Source organism: Thunnus maccoyii, chromosome 14 (assembly GCF_910596095.1).
Source record: "Thunnus maccoyii chromosome 14, fThuMac1.1, whole genome shotgun sequence".
Classification (NCBI taxonomy): Eukaryota; Metazoa; Chordata; class Actinopteri; order Scombriformes; family Scombridae; genus Thunnus; species Thunnus maccoyii.
This window is the reverse complement of record NC_056546.1, coordinates 15753290-15777958: the sequence shown is the minus strand read 5'-3', so window position 1 is coordinate 15777958 and position 24669 is coordinate 15753290. Positions and strand designations below refer to the sequence as shown.

Below are 24669 nucleotides of genomic sequence, written 5' to 3'. Positions count from 1 at the left end.
TAACTATGCACAAATGAGCACCATTAAAAAGACTCTATATCTAAAATAAATATAGCATTAAAAAGAAATGGTTTTTTCCCAACACAAACATTACATTTGGGGTGGATTGTAGATGTAAAAATTGCCAAGCCCTGAATGACTAACCTCCCCACTAGAGGGAAGTGTAGAGTGAATAGAGAGCCCTGTTAGAGGTCCATAGATTTATGGGCGCTCTTTGTTGCATTTCTCTTCTGTTCCCTTGTAACAGAGAGAACTTGTTTAAAAATTAACCTTACTATTTCTTGTGGTAATTTTTTAAATCTACAGTCCAATAAAGTTTTATCTTTCCATCTTCGTTTTCTTCTTTCCATTTTTCTTTTCTTGTCTTTTCCTTAATACTAAATTATGTTATTGTTGTCATCATCATTTTTCTAATCTTTATCACAGTGGCAATAACTTTCATTATGTGGTGTGACATAATAAATGTCACAATCTCCTTCCACCAGTGAAGGAGATGTTTTGCTGTTTGACCTCTGGACCAACATGCTGTCTTAAGATGTGCTGTCAGTCCACAAAGCTGGCTTACCTCCTATGACGCCACCGCTGGGCTTCTGTAACTGAGATGCTCTCTGGTTCATGTATGAACTGTGAAGTTCGCACGCACCTGTCAGTCACCTGCCTGAGCCAATCATATTAAAAGGGATGATCAGTCATGGCTGAGGCATAAGTAAACACATCCTCTTGAACATATTAGTCTATATTAGGCTACTGAAGTAATTTACTATTATTGCAAGCAGCACAGTGTGCAGTGCTAGTGTTATTTTGACCCTCATTTTAAATATTCTTTTACAAAATTTTCAACAAAAGGCTGTTTTATCACTTGTTGCAAGAATTGTCTTACACATTTTTCAAGCAACACATGGCCACTGTGTATTTACTTTCACTCTTACTGGTCCTGTGAGTCACTGAAAAACTAGAAATTAAAAATTAGCTTTTCTTAACATTTTCACAATAGTTGCAACTGTTGAGGCCTATTGTGGACAGATTTTTAGATTTTTACAGCAGAGTAAGAAGCAGCAGGGTGGCAGTGAAAGCTGTGTCTGCATGATGCAGATCTTTGAGGGATATTCTCATATGATGCACCACAACATCTGCTAGCCATCCCAACTGAGGTCAAACAACATGCCAACGGTCAAAGGTCAAAAGTTGAAGCACTACTTTAAACAACCTATAAACCCACAGGAAGGTAGAAAGATGTACATACTTGTAAATTGCAACCTTCAGAAGGACCTTAAATAAATTTTCTTGCTTTTGCACTCACTGTGTAATCTGTGATTTTAAAGGTAGTGCAGGATTGCACACCTTGGCTAGATATTACATATTTCATATTCATATACATATTCTAATTGTTCATGCATACATATAGGATACAATAAAGTTAGATGAATAGATATGTGCAGTCTGAAAACAGACCCCAGTTCCTAATCAGTAACACAGGCAGGTCTCTCGTAAGCTTGTTAGCAGATGATTAAAAAGTGATGTTTGGACAGCCCTTCTCTCTTAAATCCGTCTTTAGCTCTGCCTCAGTAGTGAATGTGGTTTTACATGCAGGCAGGCATGTGGTCGGTCATGGAGTCAGTAAGGCACCGGCTGAAACGAGGCACAAAATGACTATTTCCATCCTGCCCTTGTTCTAATTTTCTGATGTGCAGTCTGGCTAAAAAAATGCACTTAATATGCACAAAGCAGCCATGACTTGAAAACAATCTTTATTTACATTTTTGATGCCTTATACATGATTGCACATAAAATTGTTTACATTTCAAGCAATATTTGCACGATAGTCATGTTTGACTGCAGTGGTTGCATTTGGTGAGTTTCAGAGTTCTTATGTTGGTTCTTCTGTGGTCAATATCATGACAGAATCCAGCATAGAGGATGTTGTACAGATTGTAAAACTCCCAGAGGCCAATTTGTGATTTGTGATAGTTGGAAAGCAAACAAAAAAAATACTTGCATCAAAAACCAAAATACAATCAAATCTGACAATATCCTGCTATATGTTCTACCCATGTCACAAAGCTCTCTTTTAAAAAATCTATAAGACAGGGTTTGGAAAAATAAATCTTAACATTTCAGCTCTTTCAAAATCACAGCAAATTGCATAATTAATGTGTTGTTTCACACTCAAACAAAGCCATATCTCCTGTATAGTAGTACATTGTGTCTTTAGACTATGGGTGCTGCACAGTGTTTCTACATGACACCTTCCTGTCCTGTAAATGACACTGGACTCTGGACATGCTGACTTCTGAGCAGGGTGGCAGTATTTTTACTTTATGTAAGCAGGGGACTTAAAAAGGAAAGCCATGGGGCTCCAACTGGCTTATAACAAATCCAATATAGTCAAATCTTCTTACATCTCTCAGCCATTTGCCAGGGACATATGCTTGAAATTTTGAAAGCACTACTTGCAAAAAAAAGAGAAGCAATTATTTATTTACTTATTTTTTTTATAAAGCTCTTCCTCTATAAAATGAGAGCAATTTATTGTAGTATTTATGTACCAAAAATATTCATATATATGTATATACTGTATATATAACAGATTCAACTGCATCATATATACAGTCATATATTTCTATTCACATCTCGATTTAATTTCATCATGTCCAAAGCCAGAGTAAGTGAGCTAAATATCCTTATGTTATATTTGGCATAAATATTTATAATAAAATACATGTGGGCTCTTAATGATTGAAAGCCCTATTCTTTTGAGTTTTTAGTGTATACAAGAGGAATGTTTAATGAATGTTTTCATACTATTACATACAAGTGGTATTTACTCAAGACTGGTTCTAATTAAAATAGCTTTCTGTATCAGAAACACTAAATATTTCAGTATATAAAAATAATAATTTAGGGATTTTGCACATTAGAAGTCCCTCATCTGCGAACCTTTCCCTGCAAACTTTTCTCACATGCACATACACACACTGTACAAATAGACATCCAGACAAACATTCATAAGTACTTTGGCTGTCCTGGAGGTCTAGCAGATAACACATGTCTTTGACTTCTTGCCATCATCACCTGTAAAATGAACAAATGACAGTTAGAGAGGGGTGACAATGTAAATGTGGAATGAAGCAGGAGGGGCGAGGCACTGCGCTGGATTTCAGACATCAGCCCTCACCTTCTTGGTCTCCACCCTCCAGCCTTTTCTTCTCGTCTTCAATAGCCTTCATCTTGGCTTCGTGGACGTCTGCGAGAGCTCTCCACTCTCCCCTGTTGATGTTCAGCCCCTCAAACATGGGGCTGATCTCATTGTGGAAGCGAGCAAACTCCTGCAAGTGCACAACAGACAAACAAGTGGGAGAGAAGGAGGCCGCATGAGGAACTTCACTGGAAAAACATAAGGTTTGGATCTATACACACTCGATAATGTTTTAGTTGTGTATGAAGGTACCTTGTACACAAAGGAGCACACAAAATCAATGAAACCGCACTGCATCTTGGGCAGCTCATCAGCATGATTTCTATCCATCATTGGCTAAAGAGGAAGAAGCAGTAGATGATTATCATTTTGATGTCATGACAACATACAGAAGGACAATGCAAGCAACAGAACAAAGATCTTTCAAAGTTCTTACAATAGGCTGCTGCTCAAGAACTGTCCTTTCCAGGTCTCCCTGCTCCCAAAACTCTGCTGCCACCATCAGAGCAACCTAGGACCAACAGCACCAGTAAAGCAATGAGAATCAGAGGGTGGGTGCTTTGTTATCATGTTTCAGTATAGAAAGTCCAAAGACATGAACACACCTTGCTCTGAACCTCCCATGGCTTGGTAATGGCTGACAGGTCACAAGCTGTCATCATCATTGCCCTGTGGAAAATATGACAACACTGAAGAACATTTTTTGAAGAGCATCAACATGGAATAGACAGTCTAGATATGATAAATGATGTATTTACATGATAATTTCCTTCCTGGTTGGATTGTTGGAGATGTAGTTGATTCTCTCTTTCTCCTCTGGAATCCCCTCTACAGATTCCACAATTTTTTGGAACATTGTTCGCTTCCTGAAAGACAAGAAAGCTACTGTATCAGATCTTTCTGAAAGTTCTTGAGGTTCATTAAAAGTCGCTAAAACTGTTAAATACTACTAATGTTGACTGTAGGATGTAACATACTCTCAGTGCAACAAAACTTCTGATATTCCTTACTTGAAATAGAGGGCGAGATCAGTGGCAATTATGCAAACTTCAAACAGATGCTGCACCGTCTCAAACTGACGCTTCTGAAGGTTTTGGAAGATATTCAGCTTCTGTGAATGACAGCAGGAGAATGAAGTCAGACACCAGCCAAGATCTGAGCTCCCTCCTCAAAGATCCAACTGGACACAAAGAAATGTTTGTCTATTTCAAACCACCCACCTCATCCTCCATCAGTGTCTTACTGTACTCAAGATGATGTCGCTCCATAACCGAGCTGCTGTGCAGTTTTGCCAGTGGGGATGCACTCCTGCAAGAGTCCAGTGAAAAAAAGTTGGGTTTTTTTTGTTTTTTGATTCAATTTCTCAGTATTTCTTTGTCATTGATGTCACCTTACTTTGTCTGGTAGAGATTGTTGGTTCCTCTGTGATCAATATCGTGGCAGAAACCGGCAGAAACCATGGCAAAGGCCTCAAGATCAGAGTAATACTTCTTCAGTTTACCTGTCTGTTGAGGATCAGAGGAGAAAACCCTGTGTTATAACAAACAGTAAAACAAGGAATAGAAAAACAGAAATATCAGTAAAAGAGGTCTGACTCACTAGCAGCAGAGTGAACATAGTTTGGCCAACATTGAAGCCATGCCTCCAGTTGTGGTAGGTGATGTCACGGTATCCCCTGCGAACGGTGTACATCCATCTTGTCAGGGTCTGCGCGTCAGAAGTGACAAAACAAATATAGCACCTCAGATCAGCCAAAGGCAACCTTACAACACATACACACAAAAACAGCAGCTTAAGAGGTGTGTTTCAGAGGCAGGTTTCCAGACTATACCGTACCTCGGCTTGGACTTTGAACTTCTCTACCACCCCGAGCTCAAAGAAGCAGCGGATGCCACACTTGATGAGGTCAAACTCTGACAAGGGGAAGTCGCTGAAGCGGAATTCCAGCAGCTCCACGTTCTTGGCTTCAGGGATGTTGGCTCTCTGCACGTTGGAAACACAAACAATCATGATGGCATCACATTAAGGTCATGAGGAGCGCTGTAGTCTAAGAAAAAACACCACACATCACTGACACATCACAGTGCTCACCAACAGTTTGTACATCTCCTTCTGGTCACAGTCCTCTGGTTCAGAGCCAAACTTCTCTTGAGTGTTCTTGCAGGGGGGAATGACAGTTAAAAGTGAGTTTGATCTACTGTTCTGTTTTCAATCTAGTTAAAATAATACCAGTGAAGTGGGTCAGCTTACCAGAATGGACTGCACATCATTTGGTGTTGCCTTTGTCTGGTACATGAGCATTTCCTGTGCAACTTCTTTGCTCCACTCTGTCCTGTTGAGTTTGTCATATGTGTCGCTATTCAGAGTGGACCAGCCAAGGAACTGAGTTAGAGCCTAGTGACAAGAGCAAAGAAAACTTCAGTTATTACATAATTATTACTCAATTCAATTCTTAAAATAGCTAAATAAATAAAATAAGGAATATTACTAGTTTACCTAACTTGTTATAAGAATATTTGTAGAATTAAACATAAAACAAAGTTGTTGCTTGTTTTTAGAAATTATATAATTAAATGAATTATATAAAATGTATTAAAGCAGTTTGGGTGTATAGTATACACTATTAGAAAACTGTCTTAAACAGTAAAACAAGATAAACAAGAGCTTGATAGAGACAGTTTGCCGTACTTCTGTAATTTGTTCATCATTCTCGTCAAATGGTTTGCCGTCTTTTCTGTTGTAGAAAGTGGCAACACCAACAATTTCTTCCTTTTTGTTGACGATAGGGAGGGAGAGGACATTCTTAATCTTCCATCCAGTTTCATCCACTCCTTCTTTCTGTCAAATGAACCAAATTCAAAATCAAGATTATTCAGTCATTAACAGTCACAGTAATGTTTGCCAGATCTATAAAAAAACAAAGTGAATTTAACTGAAAGACGCATGGTCAGTAGTCACTGACTGTCTCACCTGAAATGAAAAGTAATCATCTGCTGCAGCATTCATCATGTTGCAGATCTAGGAGACATTAAAAAAAAAGTTATTACATGTGTGTTTGTAGAGGAGCAGATCAGTAACAATTACTCAACTGGAAGTATTCTACTGAACTTTTTTAACAAAATAATTATGGAACAAAAGTGGAACTTACAAATCCGTTCTCAGCCACATATGAGGGGAGTCCGCTGACCAGAGCCCAGTGATCGGCAGGAGGGCCGCTGTGTGTTCAGAGAGGAGTGAGTAACTGCATGTCTCTGACTGGCCTACAATTTGACCTTATAAAATGTGAAAATAAAACTGCATAAAGGCCAAGCCAGATACATGTGCTACAGTACATGAGGATACTTACGGGATAACTTTAATCTCCTCTTTGTCTTCCAGCAAGTAGTCAATAATCTTGTAGAAGTTGATTTCCTGAAAGTTTTAGACAAAAAGAGTATTTATTGATATTGTCATCATGTTCACACATTGGTGGATAAGAATAATATTACAATAACAAACCCGCATTGGACTTACTCTGCCATCAGGTGTCTTTGGGCCCTTGTATGGCTCCTGTTCTCCTAGTTTGATTGCCCACTCATCGAAGAATTCCTGGTGAAGAAAAAGGCCCAAATCATGTTATGTACTGCATTTTATAATTAATATAAATGCACAAGTGCAACAATCTTTCAAACTATGCTCTGTCACTACTCAAGTTACATTTTCCTCAACGCACCTTGTCTTTGGTCATGTCCAGGAGTCCCACAGAGTATCTCTCACACTTGATATATGTCCTCACTGTGTACAAGGCTTTGTGAAACTGCCTCTCGATATCCGTCAACTCCTCAAAAACTTTGCTGGCTGACCACAGCAAAACCTATGGCGAGGAAAAGAATTGCTGCTTATGACTCATTCCATTTATTATTTTAGTGCAGCTGTGAAAATTAATATTTCTAACTTGTAGAAGGCAGTAGAAATATTTTCCATTTTTGTCTTGGGGGAAACCAGAAGGAACAAGTGGATTATTGTTGTGTATTTTTACCTGGCTTCTCCTGGACTCTACATCCCACATGTAAGCAGTGTGGGCTTGGAGAACGACCACAGCGGCAAAGTTCACATACTTATTGAAGAGCTGCAAGGACAAAGAAGATGCATATTGCCTTATACAGTAAACATTTGTATTCAATATTCTTGAATGATGACAGATTACAGTCACTTTCTCTGACATATCTTCACAGTCCCTTGGATGACCTCAAGTGTCATAAAAACAAGGCAGAATAAAATGTCTGAGCTCCCCCTCCCTAATTGGATTACAAGTTGAGCTGTCATAATGGTGACCCAAAGTACAAAGTCAAGCTTTTAAATATACAGGTCAAAGACAGGAAGTTGCTGGGCTAAAGTTGGCCATTTTAACTCGCAAGTCAAAACAAAGTGTCACCTTCATACTGGATTTGTGTCTAACTACAAGTGGTAACACATGCAAGTACACCCTGCAGCCTCGATGGTATACTTTCAGCACAGCCAAGTTCAGCCTGTGCTTGGTTTCGTCTTTTGTGAGTCACTCTGGCAAACGCACTAATAGTCACTATAAATACCCTGTTATTAAAAATGAACATCCTGTACACCCACCTCCTGATCACTCTTGGAGAATTCATCAGCACCCTGTTTGTTGAGTGCCATGATGACACCAATGGGTTCCTTTCCACTCATAAGGGGAGCAGTGAGCATGCATTTTGTGGTATATTTGGTCTGTTTGTCCACAAAGTCACTGAAATGAGAATCCTGAAAATAACACAAGAGAATGGTTAAAAGTAATGTGATAATACACCAACCACAAGATCAATGTAAAACTCATACATGCCTGCTGTGGCATCACAACAACAGAAATGACAATTAAAACAGATTACAATTAAATATATGCTATATATTTGTTCTCCAGACAAAACTGCAGTTTAATGGGTTTAATGAGACAAAATTACAACATTAATCTACGTTTTCTCAGATGTTTAATTAGTACAACAGTCTGGTTTAGTCAGTTTGTCCCCTAAAAACATATTGTTCAGCTCACCTTCTTCACATCAGCAATGTTCTGAGGCTTCTTGGAGTGTGCCGTCCATCCAACAATTCCCATGTCAGTGGGAAAAACAATCTCTACATTGGGGTTCACTATATTTCTATCATATGGAGAATTGTGTGTCACATCGAAGAGGATGGTGGATAGCTCAGGTGTTCCGTTACGAGCCCTGTAGCCAAAGTAGCTGCAACGATCAGCATGAATCAGCAGAGCAATCCTCTGGAGAATTTTATGCAGGGCTTTTTCCATCGGGTTGTTGCCCTGAATCTCCTTAATGAGCTCGAATATGAACTCAGCCTCCTGGATGGTAGAGACATCCTTGTAAGAGGCTGGGTCTTTGACCTGGACCTGGTTGTTGAAGGCAGCAGTGATCACATCTGCCTTGATTTTCTTTTCGTAGTATTCCTTAGCAAACTGTGGGTTGTTGTCAAGGAACTTCTCTACAGTGTCTTTGTCTCCCATTTTTTCCAAGTTTGGATGAGTGTTCCCTTCTGAAGCTGCACAGAGATGCTCCTCTCTGACAGGGTAGAGCTAGATGGAGGAAGAGTAGAGCAGTGAAGGTGGCCTACAGAAAATGTGGCGATGCAGTCCCTATTGAGGCATCTCCCAAAGTCCTCTGTACACACAGGACCAAAGCTGCAGCTCCAACCGTCTCCACCAGGAACAGAAGGTAGTGAGTGGCTTACTAGGTAAGGGGATCCCAGGGGGCACTAATGACTGTGACGCAAGAGTCATAAAGCCCCTGAGCTTTCTTAACTTGTAAATCCAGCCACTTGTCATTTTAGTGGGGCCAATCCCATCACAGGTAATGATAGCTGGGTTATGGCATCAGTGGTATGACCTGCACTGTAGAAGAAGTCAAGACTGCATTGATTCTTCTAGGTTTTCTGAATATATCTGATAACATACCAAGTTCACCGATGCATATCTTCTGTAAATGTGAGGTCTATGCTGCTTTAGCAGCATTAAAAATACTGTTGATTCATTTAAAAAATTGGTAACCATAGTGGGGGAAAGGCCCACTGTATGAATTTTAGGAGGATAAAGATAATACCATAACAATAATACTGGGCAAAGAAGGTCAGGGGAGTCACTGACCACTTGATAAGAGCTGTGTTTAAGTGTCTTATGGTGTCTGAGAAGCTTGGTATGAGAACCAGTGATTTGAGGACAGAATTAATAAAGAATTCAGAGCTTACATAGACCACGAATAGCGCTTCAAAAACACATGTTCAGCATCAGTTATGTTTTTTTTTTACGCAATGCTATCACAATAAGAAAATTGGGACACAGACACAGAGGTAATGTAATTATATAGTGAAATCTGGCAACCTGAAATAGTGTAGGTCAGCACAAGCACTGACAGCCAGCGGCACCGTGGTCTAATATCATCTAAAGGCACTCCACCAGAGAGAAATGAGTGTTTTTCTCATGGGCTTGGCTCTCCTGGCCCACTGTGTACTTTGGTGAGATAGCAGCTACATTTAACCATTGACAGGATTAAGTGGGATTTCTAACTGCTGCTTGGAGTTCAATTACTTCTGTTTGCAGGCCAACTGCCATTCGTCAGTATGATCTGATGATGAGACACAAATGTGTTTCCCCATGCCAGAAGGCGCCAGAAGGCAAAACAAGACGATAACATGACCAAAAAAAAAAAGCTTTCAATTTGATGCTTCAAGTTTTGGCACAATTCAACAATTAAGTGGTTGATGGACAGTGAAAATATCAGGGACAATATTATGGACTTTATTGTTCTATCCCTGACAAAGTCTGATATGTAGAATTTTATAATATATTAGAGTGCTGTGAATAAACCTAAACAATAATAGTTAAACTTAATATGCAGTTAGTTTGTGAATACCAGATTTACTTTTTTTTAAGAATCAATTCAATATTGAAAATGTTTATGGCACAAATAGCTGAAAGCTGAGTATTTCAGCTAATACTAACATGTGTTGTTTTTACCAATAAAGATACAGCACACAACATTTATTGTATGGCATTTCAAGGTAAGATACATTTTTGTAGAGTGAAAAAGAAATTACTGAAATCTAAGTGGTTAAAAGATGTATTACTAATCAGGAATGTGGCCAACATACTGTATTCTTTGTGAGTTTGAATTCCCTATTTGATGACACAATCAAGATTATCATGGATGCATTCCTTGTGTCCGACGGCTGGCACGAGGTCCTTCTCTCAGCGGTGCGACAACCGAGCCACAGCACACCCTGCGCCAGTTGTTCTTGAACTGGCAGATAGAGTAGAGGATGGGATTGAGGGCTGAGTTGGCCAGTGTGAACGTTACCACCCAGAAGAACATTGTAGATGAGATATGCGGGTGGCCCAGGAAGTTTCTTGCCAGGATGAGGAAGGTGATGATGAAAATAGGGCTCCACATGATTAAGAAAGAGAGCACAAGGACCAGCAAGGTGCGGAAGAGTTTAATATCCTGGCGGGAGACTTGGTACTCAAGCGAGTCTCCAACAGGGGAGTGACTGTCTCTGGGTTGGAGCCTTCGCCTACAACTTTTAATAATCTGGAGGGTCAGGGAAGAGGAGAAATCATTAATGTGATGGCAATGATAAAATCATATTTAATAATGCTGGCACTCTGTTCCTTGTGACATATGCTGTGGACAAAAGAGATATGATGAAACCAAATTGATTTACCTGTACATATGAAGTATGAAGTCCTTAATATTTGGTGACCCTAGTGTGTCTAAAACATTCATAAAGTCTTTCCAGAGCTAAAATCAATCTGTGGCTTCTCAGAATCATTTCCTATTGTCTGTATCATCTTAATGTCCACATTAGAAACACTGGTTGCACAATGCAATATTGACAGTGCAAAGATCTGAGCTCACACACACGCAGGTACCATTTTCAGCTTCAGTAATTAATAGAGCACACGCATCTTTGTTTCCACAATGACCCAGAATTGACAAATATTCACAGAGGGTACAAAGAGAAATGTCAATAAATCCGTAAATGAATGGGTATGACCTGGCATTAAATGCTGAATGAGTGATTGACATGGGAATTGTTGCACAGATTTAAAATTAAAAAAAACCAACTAAATTTAAATGAACAATATTCATCAAACAAGTAGATCAAAAGTACTCAAGCGTAAGGGAAGCAAATATTCAGTCTCCAGTGATAAGTCTGACAGACAGATAAATGTTGCTTCCCTTTTATTTTTGACCTCAATGTTCCAGTTTTATAGGTGATAACTAGTGATCCATTGACCAAGCCACCCAGACAATAAACCCACCTGTAATATTTTGCTGTAACTGACCACAATGACGAGTCCTGGCAGAAGGAAGCACAGAGCTGTAAAGGCTACATTCCACACAATCTCTCCAGTCGTGTCAGGCCACTTGAGAGTACAGATGTGGACACGTTCCTGAGGAGAAGTATAAAATATACACTAAATAATTACTTTAAAGAGCAGGGAGCTTTCCTTTAATTGACCATCCTTACCTGCTCAGGGAAATCCACTTCCATCACAGTGAAGAACACACTGAGAGGAATGGATGTGAATGCAGAAAAGGCCCAGATGAAGGTGAGGGTGGCTGTCACCATCCTGGGGTTCAGAGTAGGGACAGTCTGCAGCTGGAGGATAGCCTGGACTCTCTCCACACTGATGGAGGCCAGGGTAGTGATGGTGACACAGCCGCTCACACAGATAACATACAGCACAGTTTGACAGGCTGCATAGCCCAGCGTCCAGGACACGGTCCACCGCACCGCCACAATCAGTGGGATCATGCTGACAAACAGCAGGTCGGCCACAAACAAGTTGAGGGTCAGGATGGTCTTGTTGGCCAGCAGTCTGCGTTCCCAGGTTACCAGGGCTGCCGCTACTGCATTCGCTGCCACAGAGAGCAGGAAGACAGTGGAGATAACCAAGGTCTCGACAATAGTGGTGGCAACGTGATCAGAGTGGTGCGGCTCAGAGAAGAAGGAAAAATATGTGAAGTTTGTCAAGTGGAGAAAGTGAGTGTGAGGGTTTAAATCCATATGGGCTGAAAAAGGTTTTTAGATCCGAGATGCGTGTTAATTTCTCACAGAAAAGTGAATGGGGAGAAGATGCTGATAAGGCATTAAATGATACAAGAGAAGGGGGAGGAGGAAGAGGAGGGTTGGAGGGTGGCGACAGGCCTTTTTGATGCTGTTTGCTCTTCCTGAGAGGTAGACAAACATTACAAGATGTTCTGCATACTTCATTCTTTTATTCATTTTTTTATTCTGTGCCATGTCACCTTTCCTTTGCCTTTTGTCTGTTTTTGCACTTTCCCAACAACATCAAGCACGGTTAGACCTGTGCACTGTGGGCTCTTTCTTTAGGGATGGCTCTCCATTCAATTATAGCACATTAGTTTGTTATTGACAGGGATTGACACGACTTCCCTGCAGGTTTATCCAAGTTCTAATCTTCAATCAGTGCAGCTGTTGAACAACAACACTGTGTAAATTACAAATTAGCTGTGATCTAATTAGTTAGACACCACTTTTATTTACGCTGTGAATCAGATTACCAGGTTTACTTCTTGAGTAGTGTTACATTAACTAATCAGTAGCTGTCTTAAGAATATATTTTTTAAATCTTGTTTAAACCTGGCAGGGATAGATTTTAAGAAATTAAATTTACCTAAGAAATATTTGTTTTATAAATTACCTAACACACGTGCTCCTTTCTCTAAAAGTATTTTGTTAGGTCAGGTGTGGATAACCTAGAAGGCCACAGGAGAAACCATGGGAGAAACACCCTCTCGGCTTTAAGTCTGCCTCTTAGACAGGCTAAGCTCATATTCTAACTTTCCATGAATATGTTTCCATATAAAAAGTTCCTGAAAATACAGTAAGTAAAGAGGTGCCTAAACCATATTAGCATCTTTTTCTAAAGCTGTTAGCCTGGATTTAACTCTTGGTGTCACGTTCTCTTTCAAAGCCCTCCGCCACTGCACAGACCTCTGACTCTCCATATTGTCGGCTAACAATACTAATCCATGTCCTGAAATAGCACAGGACAGGGATTAACTTACACAAGCTGTTTTGAGCTATTCATCTGATCTGAACAGTGTGAGACATGGGAGGGGACAAGACCCACAGTAACACACACCACACCAACAGTAGCAACATTATCTATCAAAGCATCACACAAATAATTTATTTTTTTGTAAAAATACTTACAAAAAATATATATATTCTAGCATGGAAGTATGTAGAACACAAGAATACAAACTGTGCAGTTTTAGTACAGCTAGCCAAAGCTTTAGTGGTTCAGTACTAAGAGGTACAACTCCAGCAACTCAACACTAGTTTATTAACACAAAACATCTGGATCAAAACCAATCCATATTATAAAGGATGCAGAAATGAGGAGTGTCGAGGCTCAGCTCAGTCTAGAGAGATTTCTAGGTGGTTCATCACTTCTCAGTAGTGACTGGCAGGATACTCGGCCCGGCAGCCGAGACACTCCAAGAAGCTTTTGTTCAGCAAGCAAGGGGTGGGTGTGTCACTTCACATGAGCTGTGATCTTGCTGGTCCCTCTAAAAATTGTCATCCATCAGTTGCGTTACAAAAGCTCTGGGTCATTGAGTCACCTTTTAATAGTTCTCATTCTTAACCACTAAAACTTAAAAGCTGCTCTAATCAATATGTGTTATACAAATGCAGCCTCATCATTCATTTGAATGAAACCACTTTGGTGATGCAGCGGCAAACCCCCACACTGCAATTGTGAGCACTTTTTTGGGACACTTTTACTTCACTTATTGGTGAGATAAGAACAGACGAAGTAGTACAGGCCATCAAACATTTCAATATAGGGAATAGCCCCGGTCCAGACGGCCTTGCCACTGAGTTTTATTAGGTCTATATTGATAAACCTGCTCACCTCCATGTATAATGAAGGTCTTGATTTGCTTATCATATAAAAAATGTGATGAATCTAATACAGATAATTATAGACATCTTACTATCATGAATACTGACTATAAAATATTTGCTAAGATAATTATAAATAGTCTTTAAATCTGTTTAAAGCAATTATAAATGTGTTCTTATTGTAATTAAACACCCCGCCAAATTTGAATGATTCAAAAAATCACCAAGTATATATAATTAGGTTTCAAAGTCATGGAAAGTTCAGCTTCAGCTCAGCTCAAAATTATAGTCCCCTGATAGCCTGCCTGCATGCGAGGCGTTTAGGGAGCATCAGTAAATTGTAGCATCTACCAATAGTCTGCATGTTAGACATTTAGGGCATGGACACTGTTCTCTCTAGGTATTGAGAAATCGACCCGTTCCAAACAGGGATGTCTTGAATGGGCACTGCACTAGTGTGTAGAAAGAAGAGAAGCAGACATGGTCCTGAGTATAAACTAATACATGGAGATTTTATTACACAACACAAACATTTACAGATAGATTGGAATGTTCTACCGAGTAAAATAATTTTTTAAAAAGATTAATGATATTAAATATGGTGAGTTAATTAAATATAAAAACCTAACTAATAACACAGTAGGTAATCACTGAAGTGATAAAAAAAATTTAAAAATCAGAGAGCATTAGAGGTATTCAGTGGCTTATTTCTGTTAACAGACTTCCTGTTAGAGCTGTTGTTTTGTGGAGTTGTTATGTAACAACAAAAGAATGTCCCATGATTTATTGTAATGATGATGAAACACAGCAACACCTCCTGATGGACTGTTACAGAGCTCAGGAGGTCTGGTCTATACTACAAGGCCTTGGATTAGTATTTAATCTAAACTAAAACTCTGTCATGTATGGTCTGCTGGAAGAAAAGATGCCTTCCAAACAAGAATAACTGTTCCAACTGATCATCAGTTTAGTGTGTGTTAAACTGTGGAAAACCAGATGTGCCATGGTCATCAAACAGACTGTGACTGACAGCGACATGGTCATTAAACATGTGCCTGCTGACCTCAGAAGGAAAAAAACTTTGGATAAAAATCAAAACCTTCCTTGGCATGTGCTGTTCCCAGACTGACCTGAATAGTCAGTGAACTCTCTGCTTTTTATCACAGAGCACTTTATAACTATTCATTGTATTTGAGATTTTAGTCTTATGCATGAGTTTTTTCTCTTTGTTTTGTAAATTGTGAACTGAAAAAGCCCTTTGAAAAACACAGCCCTTTGTGATTTAACGCAGGGCTGTTCTCAGTCTAAACACCCGATAAGGAGCCTTTTAGTGTATTTTGGATCATTGTTTTGGTTTTCCATAACTCCCCTCTCATCAACCTCTCTCCAGCTGCAGCAGGCAGTTGTTTCCAGCAAAACAGCTTCCATATACTGACTGTATGCTACCTGCACAGCAACAATGAGGAGACATATATTTAAAGTGTCTAGTTGGTGAACATAGAGGATAATTTGACTAAAGTTAAACAGTTAGATATTTTTCTCAGGAGTTGGTGGAGACTAAAAAAGGAAGTAGAGTGTATATTAAAAATCACAATACACCAACAATGCACCTCCAAATGAATTTAATGCCAACAATTAATTCATGTCAGTGTTTAATTAACTAATGTCAATCTTTGACTGTTTTGTTACATGGTCTCTGGTTTTTTGCAGCATCTTCAGAACTCTGAACATCTGCTTCTAAAATTAAGGAAATTGGCACTACAGTGAGGAATATAATAAAGTATAGGTGTAGGAGTAATAACTTCTGAATAGAAAGAATTATCTCCCTTGCTCATGTGAGGGCTGATATTTTCCCATTTAGAAAGCAAAGAGGTAAAAAGTGTGGCATTTCTGAATAAGTCAGGCTTGGAATCACAAAGACTAGTGGATGGATTAAAAAACATCCCTCAGTTTCTAGTTAATACTAAGGATTTATTCAAATAAGTTTTCAAAGACGATGAGGAACCAAAACTGAGATGATTGATACTGAGCGAGCGTGCCTGTCATACCTGTTGCTCCAGGTCTGCAACTCTTTCCTGGTCTGCATGGTGACAATTTATCATGCCTGAGAAGAGAGAAGTTTGTTTTTTTGTTTTTTGTTTTTTTTAAATTTGGGGTCTTTCTTCGCTTGTATGATCAAAGATTTATAATCCCTACCTACTGAATAAACAATTCTATGAAGATCTACTTTCAGCTCAAAGTCAGTTGACATGTGCCTCTCCTCATCCAAATCGCCCCTGAGGTCTTTGATCTCATCCCTCAGCTGTTGCTCTTCATCCTCAGAGCAATGGTGATGAGTCTGCAGCTGCTGCTTGAGCTCATCCACCTGCCTCTTCCTTTCCTCGCATCTATACATCAATTTTTCTGCCATATTGCTGGCTACCATCCTAACTTTCTCCCACTTTGAACAGGACTGTATCAGTTACTTTTAAGCAGCAGACATACCAGTTTTGGGTTCTTTTCAGGTCCTGGTGGGTCATGTTGGCCTGCTCCCTGAGCACCTCCAGCTGATCTTTGGCTTTTTGCAAGAGCCCCTCACAGTACTCCTGCATCTGACTAATTCCGTGCTCCTCTGTAATGAGAAAAGGAGGATGAAAATGAAAAGTTGAAAAAAATAACACATTCACATACACAATCAAATATGTTACATACAGCCTTACACATGCACCATGCAGTAATAAAACACATGATTTTGACAATGCAGTGCTATGCCACAGACTCTCTTTCATAGCAGGCTACTTCGGAGAAATCTAGAAATCTTAAAAACCTTGTTGTTACAGTCTGTTGCCCCTTGTTGCCTGAGTGTCCACTACCCACTGCCCCTCTGGCTCACCATCTGAATAGTCTTTATTGTGCTGCTGTGAGCGGGCCTGATTGGCTTCATTCAGCTGCTTCTTCAGCCATAACATTCTGTCCAGAAGTGCCCTCGCATAGGCCTCTCTCTGCTGGTCATATTCCAGCCACTGCTTGTTCGTCTCCAAGGCCTTGGGAGACTGAATAAAAGAATGAGAGACACATTACAGAGACAGACAGACGTGCCAGGCGGATGGCTCCAAAGCACAAACACCCAGCAAGACATGTACAGTATACTGTAAACAGGCACACGTCCTCACTTAGGAACCCACACACACACACACACACACACACACACACACACACACACACACACACACACACACACACACACACACACACACACATAGACATAGTAGAAAGTAAAACTAAAAGTAAAGTATTATTGGAAGCTGGATTGGCTAATGATGGACAAACACCAGAGGAGAACTTTTCCAGCTATATGGCAACAAAACAGTACTTACATCTCTGAGGTGATTTTGGAGCTCTACTACATTACTGGTGGACAGCTGTTCATTTGAAGTGCAGACCTATTAGACAACAGTAAAATACAGCACAGCCTGTATGTAAATGAACAACTGGTTTTACCCAACTATCTGCAGTTTTGCATGTCATAACAAGGCCCAAAACACAAGCACAGTAGGATTTAGAGCATCAAATGCAAATGTGTTATGACCTGTAAAATATCTACGTTGTCACAGTAACGGCGCTGTACGAGGAGATGTATTTTTAAAAAACAGAACATGTATTCTTCCTCTAAATGGCTTCTCACTAGTTCATATGGATGTCACTAAAAATATATCTGCTGCCATCTAGTGGTGTAAAACTGGTAGGAGGCGAGAGTCGCTTGGTAAATCAAACTCAGTAGGAACAAAACGGAAAACCATCACTGTTTGAGGTTGAAGCCAATGCAGAAGTTTCTTAAAGTGCAGTGTCACTGACAGCCGCTAAGTCAGTCATTTTTAAAATCTTTCGATTGGATTATTAATACTAAAGCATCAGTGTATAAGCAGAATGTTACTGTTGTACCTGCTGGAGGTGAAGCTAGTTTCAACTACATTATATATATTTAGCTGTCATAGAATATCAGTCAGAGGGACCAAACCACTACTTTTACTGCAATACTTTTACTCCATCAAGCTGATAATACTTATGTACTTTTTACTTACTTTTACATATAAGTAATAAACATACACTGTAAAAAAAATATGGACATAGTCACCGTAGAGTTACCCATTGGTTTGTGGACTGCTGTTTTGAGGCCTTGAGTTTAGCGATTTGACCCTCACCATCTTGGATATGGATTGGAAGGAAATAACAATGGAGCCATTGACTGTATATAAATATTTATATACAGTCAATGGAGTTGATCCTATTGCTAGCTGCTAGCTTGGTTAGCACGGTGCATTTACAGTATGGATGTAGTTAACTGTGATAATGCTAATGCTAATTTCCACTTGTGAAAAAGTTAAAACTTAAAACTATTAAAACTAAATGTATTTATCAGAAAAACTGAACAGCTGACTCCTTACAGGGTTTTTTAGTACAACCAAATCCTGAACCAAAATGTTACAATTAACTTTCATGAACTGAAAAAAAAACAGTGAAATAGCGGCAGCTATGCATATACTCTGTGAATCTAGGGTTACACCATGGTTATGTTACATTATCAACGTTGTCACTGTGGTAGAGACTTGTTAATCACAAGGTAGCCATGCCCTAAAACATACTTTATCGTCTATTTTACTCTAAATGGGACCATAATTTACAAAATAAACATCATGCTGTCTTGAAGAAGACAGTTTACTGGAGTAATAAATCAAGTGAGAAGTATGGTCATTTTCTCATAGACTTCCATACAATCTGACTTTTGCAACCAGTGGAGTTGCCCCCTGATGGCAATTAGAAAGAATGCAGGTTCAAGGCACTTATACATTGGCTTCACTTTTCAGACCGGGGCTGTGGTCGAAAAGTACGTCCTAACATCTTTTCCTAACCACTTTTCCTTGACCTCAATGGAAATGTCACAAGGTCAAAGAAAGATATGAAGGAGAATTCATAAGGACTTAGGAAAAGAAGACGGTGCTAAGAGAAACACTTTACACTAGGCTACGTAATTATGCGATGGTGGATGTTATTGACATGGGTCTGCCGTGGTTAAACTACAATGTTCTGAAGATGAACTACAAAAAGCACAACTTAGATACCCTTCGACTCTTCTGCCTCTTTATTAAAAGAATCTAGGTCAGCAGAGTCATTAAATTTCATGTTTCAGTTTGACATTTGATTCACACGAGTGTAGTCAGATACGGCTGAAATCCTGCATGCTGAAATCTCTGTCAGAAAACTCTTATTGTGTTTTTTGGCAGACTGTCAGAAACTCAACACTGCTGTAATTGATTGTTTCAATCACGGCAGAGTGCACATAACCGTCCCTCCCCCATCCATTCTAGCACCAACTGTGCAGCAAACGAAAGAGAAGAAAAAGAGAGGGAGGCGTCACTGTTAAGAAGTGTGCCACCTCTTGACACATTTTTTGTTAAACAAAATCAGGATGAAAATGTTGTTAACATTAACAACATCATTGAGCTTTCAGTGTTGGCTGTAAGACCACTTACCAATTCTACACTGAAATAAAATCAAACAAGCAGAACATATATTTTTTCAGTATTTTATTGACATTTTAACCCTCCTTATGTGTTGGAGAAAGGTTTGCACCTTTAGTTTTAGTGGGTCAAATTTGACTCGTGTTTGAATTCATTAACAAGCACTGAAACAAACACTAATTATCATCCAGTAAAATGTTTTATCTGCTAAGTGACTTATTATTTTATTTAACTTACAATGTACACATCGTTTTGAGTTTAAAATAGGCAAAATGTATCTATTTTATTTCTTATGATGAACAGAACAGGCAAGTTATTATTATATTATTATAAGACCATGAGAGGCCAATGATAAACAAAATAAATCCCAAAATAACTTGTTTATATTTTTTATGTGTTAAAATGAGCAATTATTGTTATATCTGTTGTGTTATGGGTCAAAATTGACCATATATACTCCCCTATGAAGAAAGGAGAAAAGTCAATTTATTTTCCAAAAGCATTTTATTTTGGTCAATTGCACAAGTGTCATCTCTGGCATGGTGTGTGTGTGTTTGTGTGTGTGTTCGTGCGCTTGCATGCTGTGCCAGTTGTGCGGTGAGATATGAGAAATAAAGCATGAGAAAGCCCCAGCCTATATACTGCTGTACAGCTGGGGAACAGGCGATGTTTATGTGTGTTTGTATCTGTGTGTGCGCATGTGTGTGTGTGTGTGAGAGAGAGAGAGAGAGAGTATGTGTGTGTGTGTATCATAGGGGACAATGATCCCCAAAAAGGACCTAGGTCAGCGTGTGTGTGTGGGGTGTACTATCTTAGTAGCACTATGGATTTGTCCTCTTTCTCTTCTTCAATCCCAGTAAGTGGCGGAACCTTTTCCATATTGAGGACTTCTTAGTTTTTGTTGGGAGATTTTCTGCTGAGACACCGACCTCGTCCAGTAGCTCAAGGGCCTGCGAATCACAAAGGGGCTCCTTTTCCTGCTGCACCACCTTGACCTGTAGCTCAACAGTTTCCTGCTGAAGGTCCTGAGAGTTCTCATCCTCTGCCTTAACGTTGGCAGTGAGTTTGAGGTTGGTTGAAGTCAGCTCTTTGAGTTGTGATCTGAGATCTTCCAACTCTTTGGCAAATGAGCTCTCCCTCTCTGATGCATTTTCCTGCAGGATTCGGATTTCCTCCTCCTTCTGCTGATACAGACGATCCTTGGCAGCACTCAGCTTTTTTAAAAGCTCCAGATCAGTTGAAATCCTTTCTGCATGAGATCTTCTCTCCTGTTGCAGCTCTTTCTGTAGGTTATCACTTTTTTCTTTCTCAAACTTGAGCTCAGTTTCATACTTGAGCTTGATCTCATTGTATGAAAGTTTTATCAGCTCAAGTTCTTGTTGCAAACCCATGTTCTTATCTTGTTCCTCCTTGATCTGTGCAGCAAACCTTTCTCTGCTGTTGCTGTACTCGACTGTCAGTGCTTCCAGTTTTTCCAGTGTCTCCACGTTTGTCTTCTCAGGCTCATCTTGAGCAGACTTCACATAGCTCAAGACGTTATGGAGCTCTTGCAACCGTTCTGCTTCTTTCCTTGCTTTCTTCTCCGCCACCATAAACTTGTCCTTCAAATTCCTCTCTTCCTCCAACTGTCTCTGCACCTCATTCAGTTGTTGGTTAAGCCCTTTTCTTATGGATGCATCCTGGTATCTCATGGCGCCCTCTCGAGTCACCAAACCATTCAGGTACTTAATCTTTTTGTGGAGTCCCTCACATTCTCTCTTAGCACCCTGCAAGGCCTTGTTTGTCTCCTTCACCTGCTGGCGGAGAGACTCTATTTCTTTATTCTGGTCCTCCAGCTTGGCAGCAAGCACCTTGTCCTTGTCTTCATAAGTTTGGACTTGAGCCTTCAACTCATCTTCTTGTTTAAGGAGTACCTCCTCTGTCTCACAGTTCGGCAACATACTGGCTGACTCCATTTTCTGGTGGATTCAAGCTGTGGAATCACAATCTGTGGTTTTAGTCTGTCTTAAACAGTGCGTCTCTGATGAAAGATTTCTATCAATTATAGGTGGGTTCACTCTGATGAACAGGGGCTATATCTAAAAGGTCTATGTCTTAGTGCCAACTTGTATCATGACATTCACACTCTATGATGTAATAAAGGTCAGGGAAGATGATGGAAGCATTCTCATGATGTCATGAGTTGTGGTGATGGCAAATACCATGATGATGTCAAATTCAAATTCAAATAATCTTTATTGGCATGACAGATCAGAAACCTATATTGCCAAAGCAGTACAGAAAATTATAAACATTGACAAATGATTAATAATTACACAATAATATGCAAATATCAACAATAATATTAAATACAATATATAAAAGGCATTTTTTTAAACAAATATCTATATACCATGATGATGATGCGTATTTTGGTCTACACCTTTTAATCACTGCATTCCAACAAGGCGTATACAAAGCATTATACATTAAAGTACATGGTGTAAAGGGTAGGCAAAGAATGGTTTGCTGGGTAGTAAGAAAAGGAAATAACAATGAAATGAATAAGATTCCAGAGAAAGAGAAAGGGAGGATACATGTGAAAAAAACTGAAAAATCTCTATAAAAAAGCTCTTTTATGATGTGTCACCTGCCCTACAGCACGTCTTACTTACACACACACACACGCGCACACACACACACACACACACACACACACACACACACACACACACACGAAAACAGGCCTGAGGTGGGAATACACTATGACTGACTGAAAGTGAACTATTTAGGATGTAAATCTATCAGGGGAGGCCATGGCTCTGGAAGCCCTCTCTAAAATCTGCAAAAACACTAAATTCTTGGCAAGAAAATCAGGGTTGTTGGATAGATCAACTCTTAAGATGTTAGCTGGATCATTAGTTTACTGTGACTTTGACTATGCTGCCACCTCCTGGTTTAAGAGTACACCACAGCACATCAAAAATAAACTCCAGATGGCCCAAAACAAGTTAATTAGGGTTGTGTTAAAGTTACCTCCCTGTACACATCTTGATTCAGCATATTTTCAATAACTTAACTGGCTTGCAGTTGAAGATAGAGTCACACAAATCAAGTTGGGACTTAACTTACCCATAAAATTTTTCATAACAAGGTCACCAAATATCTGTCCAACTCCTTTAATTGCTTCAGAGACAATCACAACTATGCAACAAGAGGCAGCTCAACAGATTTGATTCTTTTTAGATTCAAGAATTCAATAGACAAAAATACCTTTTTATACACAGCTGCAATTGGAAAATTTATGGTAGTGCTGAAACTCATTGAATCAGAGAGAAATTTTAAGAAGGCGATGAAGAAATGGCTAGTAAATAGTCTCTCAGAATAGGGACCTTGCACAAATTAACTCACACATTACCTTGCAGAGCAGTAATACAAGCAGTGTCACAAGAAGCAAATAGCACAACCTATGTTTAGACTGTAAGCTGTGCTCTGTGTGCAGGTCTCTGCAGATCTTTGCAGTGGGACAGCAGGCAGAGTGAAACACTTTGATCCATTCAAAGCAACGATCCTGGATTTCTTATTGTTATTAGCAAGGACACACTTGGAGAAAAACAGGAAAAATGCACCTTATGGTGGAATATGTACACAACATATACGTCGACATATGAACTAATCACTCCACCTCTCCTCCAGGTACCATTGTTACCATGGTAACACACAACAGTGACTCTATAGGCTCTGTCGAAGTTCTTCTGTTGCGTCCCTTTGTGAGTAATGTGTAAATAGGCAACTGTTTGCTGACAAATTCACCATAACAACTTTATAAGGTGAACATGTAAGAGTTGTGTTTACAGTTTATTGTTTCTGCTGCGCTCAAGTGGCTAAATAAATTGGTCACTGGTCATGTTTTTTCCCCAAAACTTTAACTTGGATTGATGCTTTTTTTAGCCATGACTATTTATTGTAATCAAGAAAAAATTATGAATTGAAACCAAGTTTTCAGGAGTTTAAAAGCAGCATTTATTGATTGAATTTAAAAAGAAGCATCAAACGCCCATGAAATGCTCACGTTTACTTGATTTGATAATTTTCTGTCAGGAGAGATGAAAGCAACACTGGTCAATAAGAAAGGCTCAATAAATTCACAATTAAATGAAATAAAATTTGTATGGATTGGTAAATATGTTTAAATAAATTCTTGTTTGAGAGGTATTTAATTCAAATTTGATCAATCAATCGTTTTCTCGATTTAAAAAGCCCTTAAATGTTATTTTCTTGTTTATAGTTCCCTCTGTGAACACTAGGTGTCAGTGTGGCGTCACCCTGCAGCTTTAAATGGGACGGGTTGCATTCATGCACCTTTTCTCACTTTCGCCTCATAAATGTCTGACTGACTGTCTTTCCTGAGACTGGAGCTCATAATACACCCAAAGAAAGTGTAACAATGAACCAGGAACCAGGTATGACGCTGAGCTGTTGGATAAAGACCAGACTACCTGGCTGATTCAGTGTTTGCAAGCTGTTGCTGAACGTCGTGGGAGGGCGGGCCACCTGTGACGGCAAATGAGTGGAGAGAAGCTGCGAGTCAGTCAGTCCCTGCGTGTATTCGTGTGTGTGTGTGTGTGTGTGTGTGTGTGTGTGTGTGTGTGTGTGTGTGTGTGTGTTTAGTGAGATGAGACAAAACCAATGACAGAACATAATACAATGGATGACGTTAGGATTCAAGCAACAAGCCAAAACATGCATTTAAGACGTACAGCGGTGAAAGCAGAAAAGAAAAAAATCAAATGGATTTTGAGTGTGTGTAGGCGTTAGTGTGTAGCTAGGTGGTTATAAGCACAAAGAGAAAAAATAAATCAATGAATAAAAAATAAATAAATAAAAATGACGATAATAATAACAACAACAAATAAATTAATTACTTAATTAATAGGAAGCGTGGGTCTGGGGGTTTCCCTTCCTTAGCCGCCTCCAGGCCCTGTGGAGGAAACTGACTGTTGGAGGACGCACCCCGTCGCTCACTCACCCATCCTGAACAGCCCCCAGAACCAA

The 24669-nt window shown here is 39.5% G+C and overlaps 3 protein-coding genes across 4 annotated transcripts; all 3 read right to left on the bottom strand.

Moving 5' to 3' along the window:
* Positions 1 to 1800: 1800 nt before the first annotated feature.
* Positions 1801 to 8852, bottom strand: LOC121911881 (cone cGMP-specific 3',5'-cyclic phosphodiesterase subunit alpha'-like). Its single transcript, XM_042433807.1, has 22 exons — positions 8241 to 8852; positions 7802 to 7954; positions 7215 to 7304; positions 6909 to 7049; positions 6710 to 6784; positions 6543 to 6607; positions 6345 to 6411; positions 6167 to 6214; positions 5885 to 6034; positions 5447 to 5590; positions 5288 to 5353; positions 5033 to 5179; positions 4796 to 4903; positions 4592 to 4701; positions 4417 to 4504; positions 4207 to 4307; positions 3955 to 4062; positions 3802 to 3865; positions 3633 to 3707; positions 3449 to 3532; positions 3176 to 3326; positions 1801 to 3072 (listed from the first exon to the last, which is right to left on the bottom strand). The coding sequence occupies exons 1-22, from the start codon at positions 8706 to 8708 to the stop codon at positions 3032 to 3034; spliced, it is 2544 nt and encodes an 847-aa protein (XP_042289741.1). The 5' UTR covers positions 8709 to 8852; the 3' UTR covers positions 1801 to 3031.
* Positions 8853 to 9999: 1147 nt separating this feature from the next.
* LOC121911837 (free fatty acid receptor 4-like) lies at positions 10000 to 18281 on the bottom strand. 2 transcript variants are annotated; one of them, XM_042433706.1, is made up of 8 exons: positions 18252 to 18281; positions 17494 to 17559; positions 17010 to 17169; positions 16622 to 16748; positions 16186 to 16241; positions 11729 to 12120; positions 11520 to 11651; positions 10000 to 10785 (listed from the first exon to the last, which is right to left on the bottom strand). In XM_042433706.1, exons 1-8 carry the CDS (start codon positions 18264 to 18266, stop codon positions 10399 to 10401), a joined length of 1335 nt encoding a protein of 444 aa, XP_042289640.1. In that variant the 5' UTR covers positions 18267 to 18281; the 3' UTR covers positions 10000 to 10398. The 2 variants fall into 2 exon arrangements, with proteins under 2 accessions (XP_042289640.1, XP_042289639.1); XM_042433705.1 differs by lacking the exon at positions 18252 to 18281 and adding an exon at positions 17706 to 17795.
* A 1784-nt stretch (positions 18282 to 20065) lies between these two features.
* Positions 20066 to 21787, bottom strand: LOC121911995 (myosin-10-like). Its single transcript, XM_042434007.1, has one exon. The coding sequence runs from the start codon at positions 21588 to 21590 to the stop codon at positions 20457 to 20459; it is 1134 nt and encodes a 377-aa protein (XP_042289941.1). The 5' UTR covers positions 21591 to 21787; the 3' UTR covers positions 20066 to 20456.
* Between the last annotated feature and the right edge of the window lie 2882 nt (positions 21788 to 24669).

Bases quoted from the DNA above. Each gene is read 5' to 3' on its own strand.
- LOC121911881 (XM_042433807.1), bottom strand. From the start codon at position 8,708: ATGGGAGACAAAGACACTGTAGAGAAGTTCCTTGACAACAACCCACAG. The intron at 6,608-6,709 runs GTAAGTCCAATG...TAAAACTTTCAG, and splicing joins CAAAGACACCTGATGGCAGA to GAAATCAACTTCTACAAGAT. The intron at 5,180-5,287 runs GTGAGCACTGTG...TCCAACGTGCAG, and splicing joins AGGAGATGTACAAACTGTTG to AGAGCCAACATCCCTGAAGC.
- LOC121911837 (XM_042433705.1), bottom strand. From the start codon at position 17,774: ATGTTCTGTTTTTTAAAAATACATCTCCTCGTACAGCGCCGTTACTGT. The intron at 16,242-16,621 runs GTATGTCTGCTG...CTCTCTTCTCAG, and splicing joins CTGAAAAGAACCCAAAACTG to GCATGATAAATTGTCACCAT. The intron at 12,121-16,185 runs GTATGACAGGCA...TCTCTGTGGCAG, and splicing joins TTGCAGACCTGGAGCAACAG to CGAATGCAGTAGCGGCAGCC.
- LOC121911995 (XM_042434007.1), bottom strand. From the start codon at position 21,590: ATGGAGTCAGCCAGTATGTTGCCGAACTGTGAGACAGAGGAGGTACTC.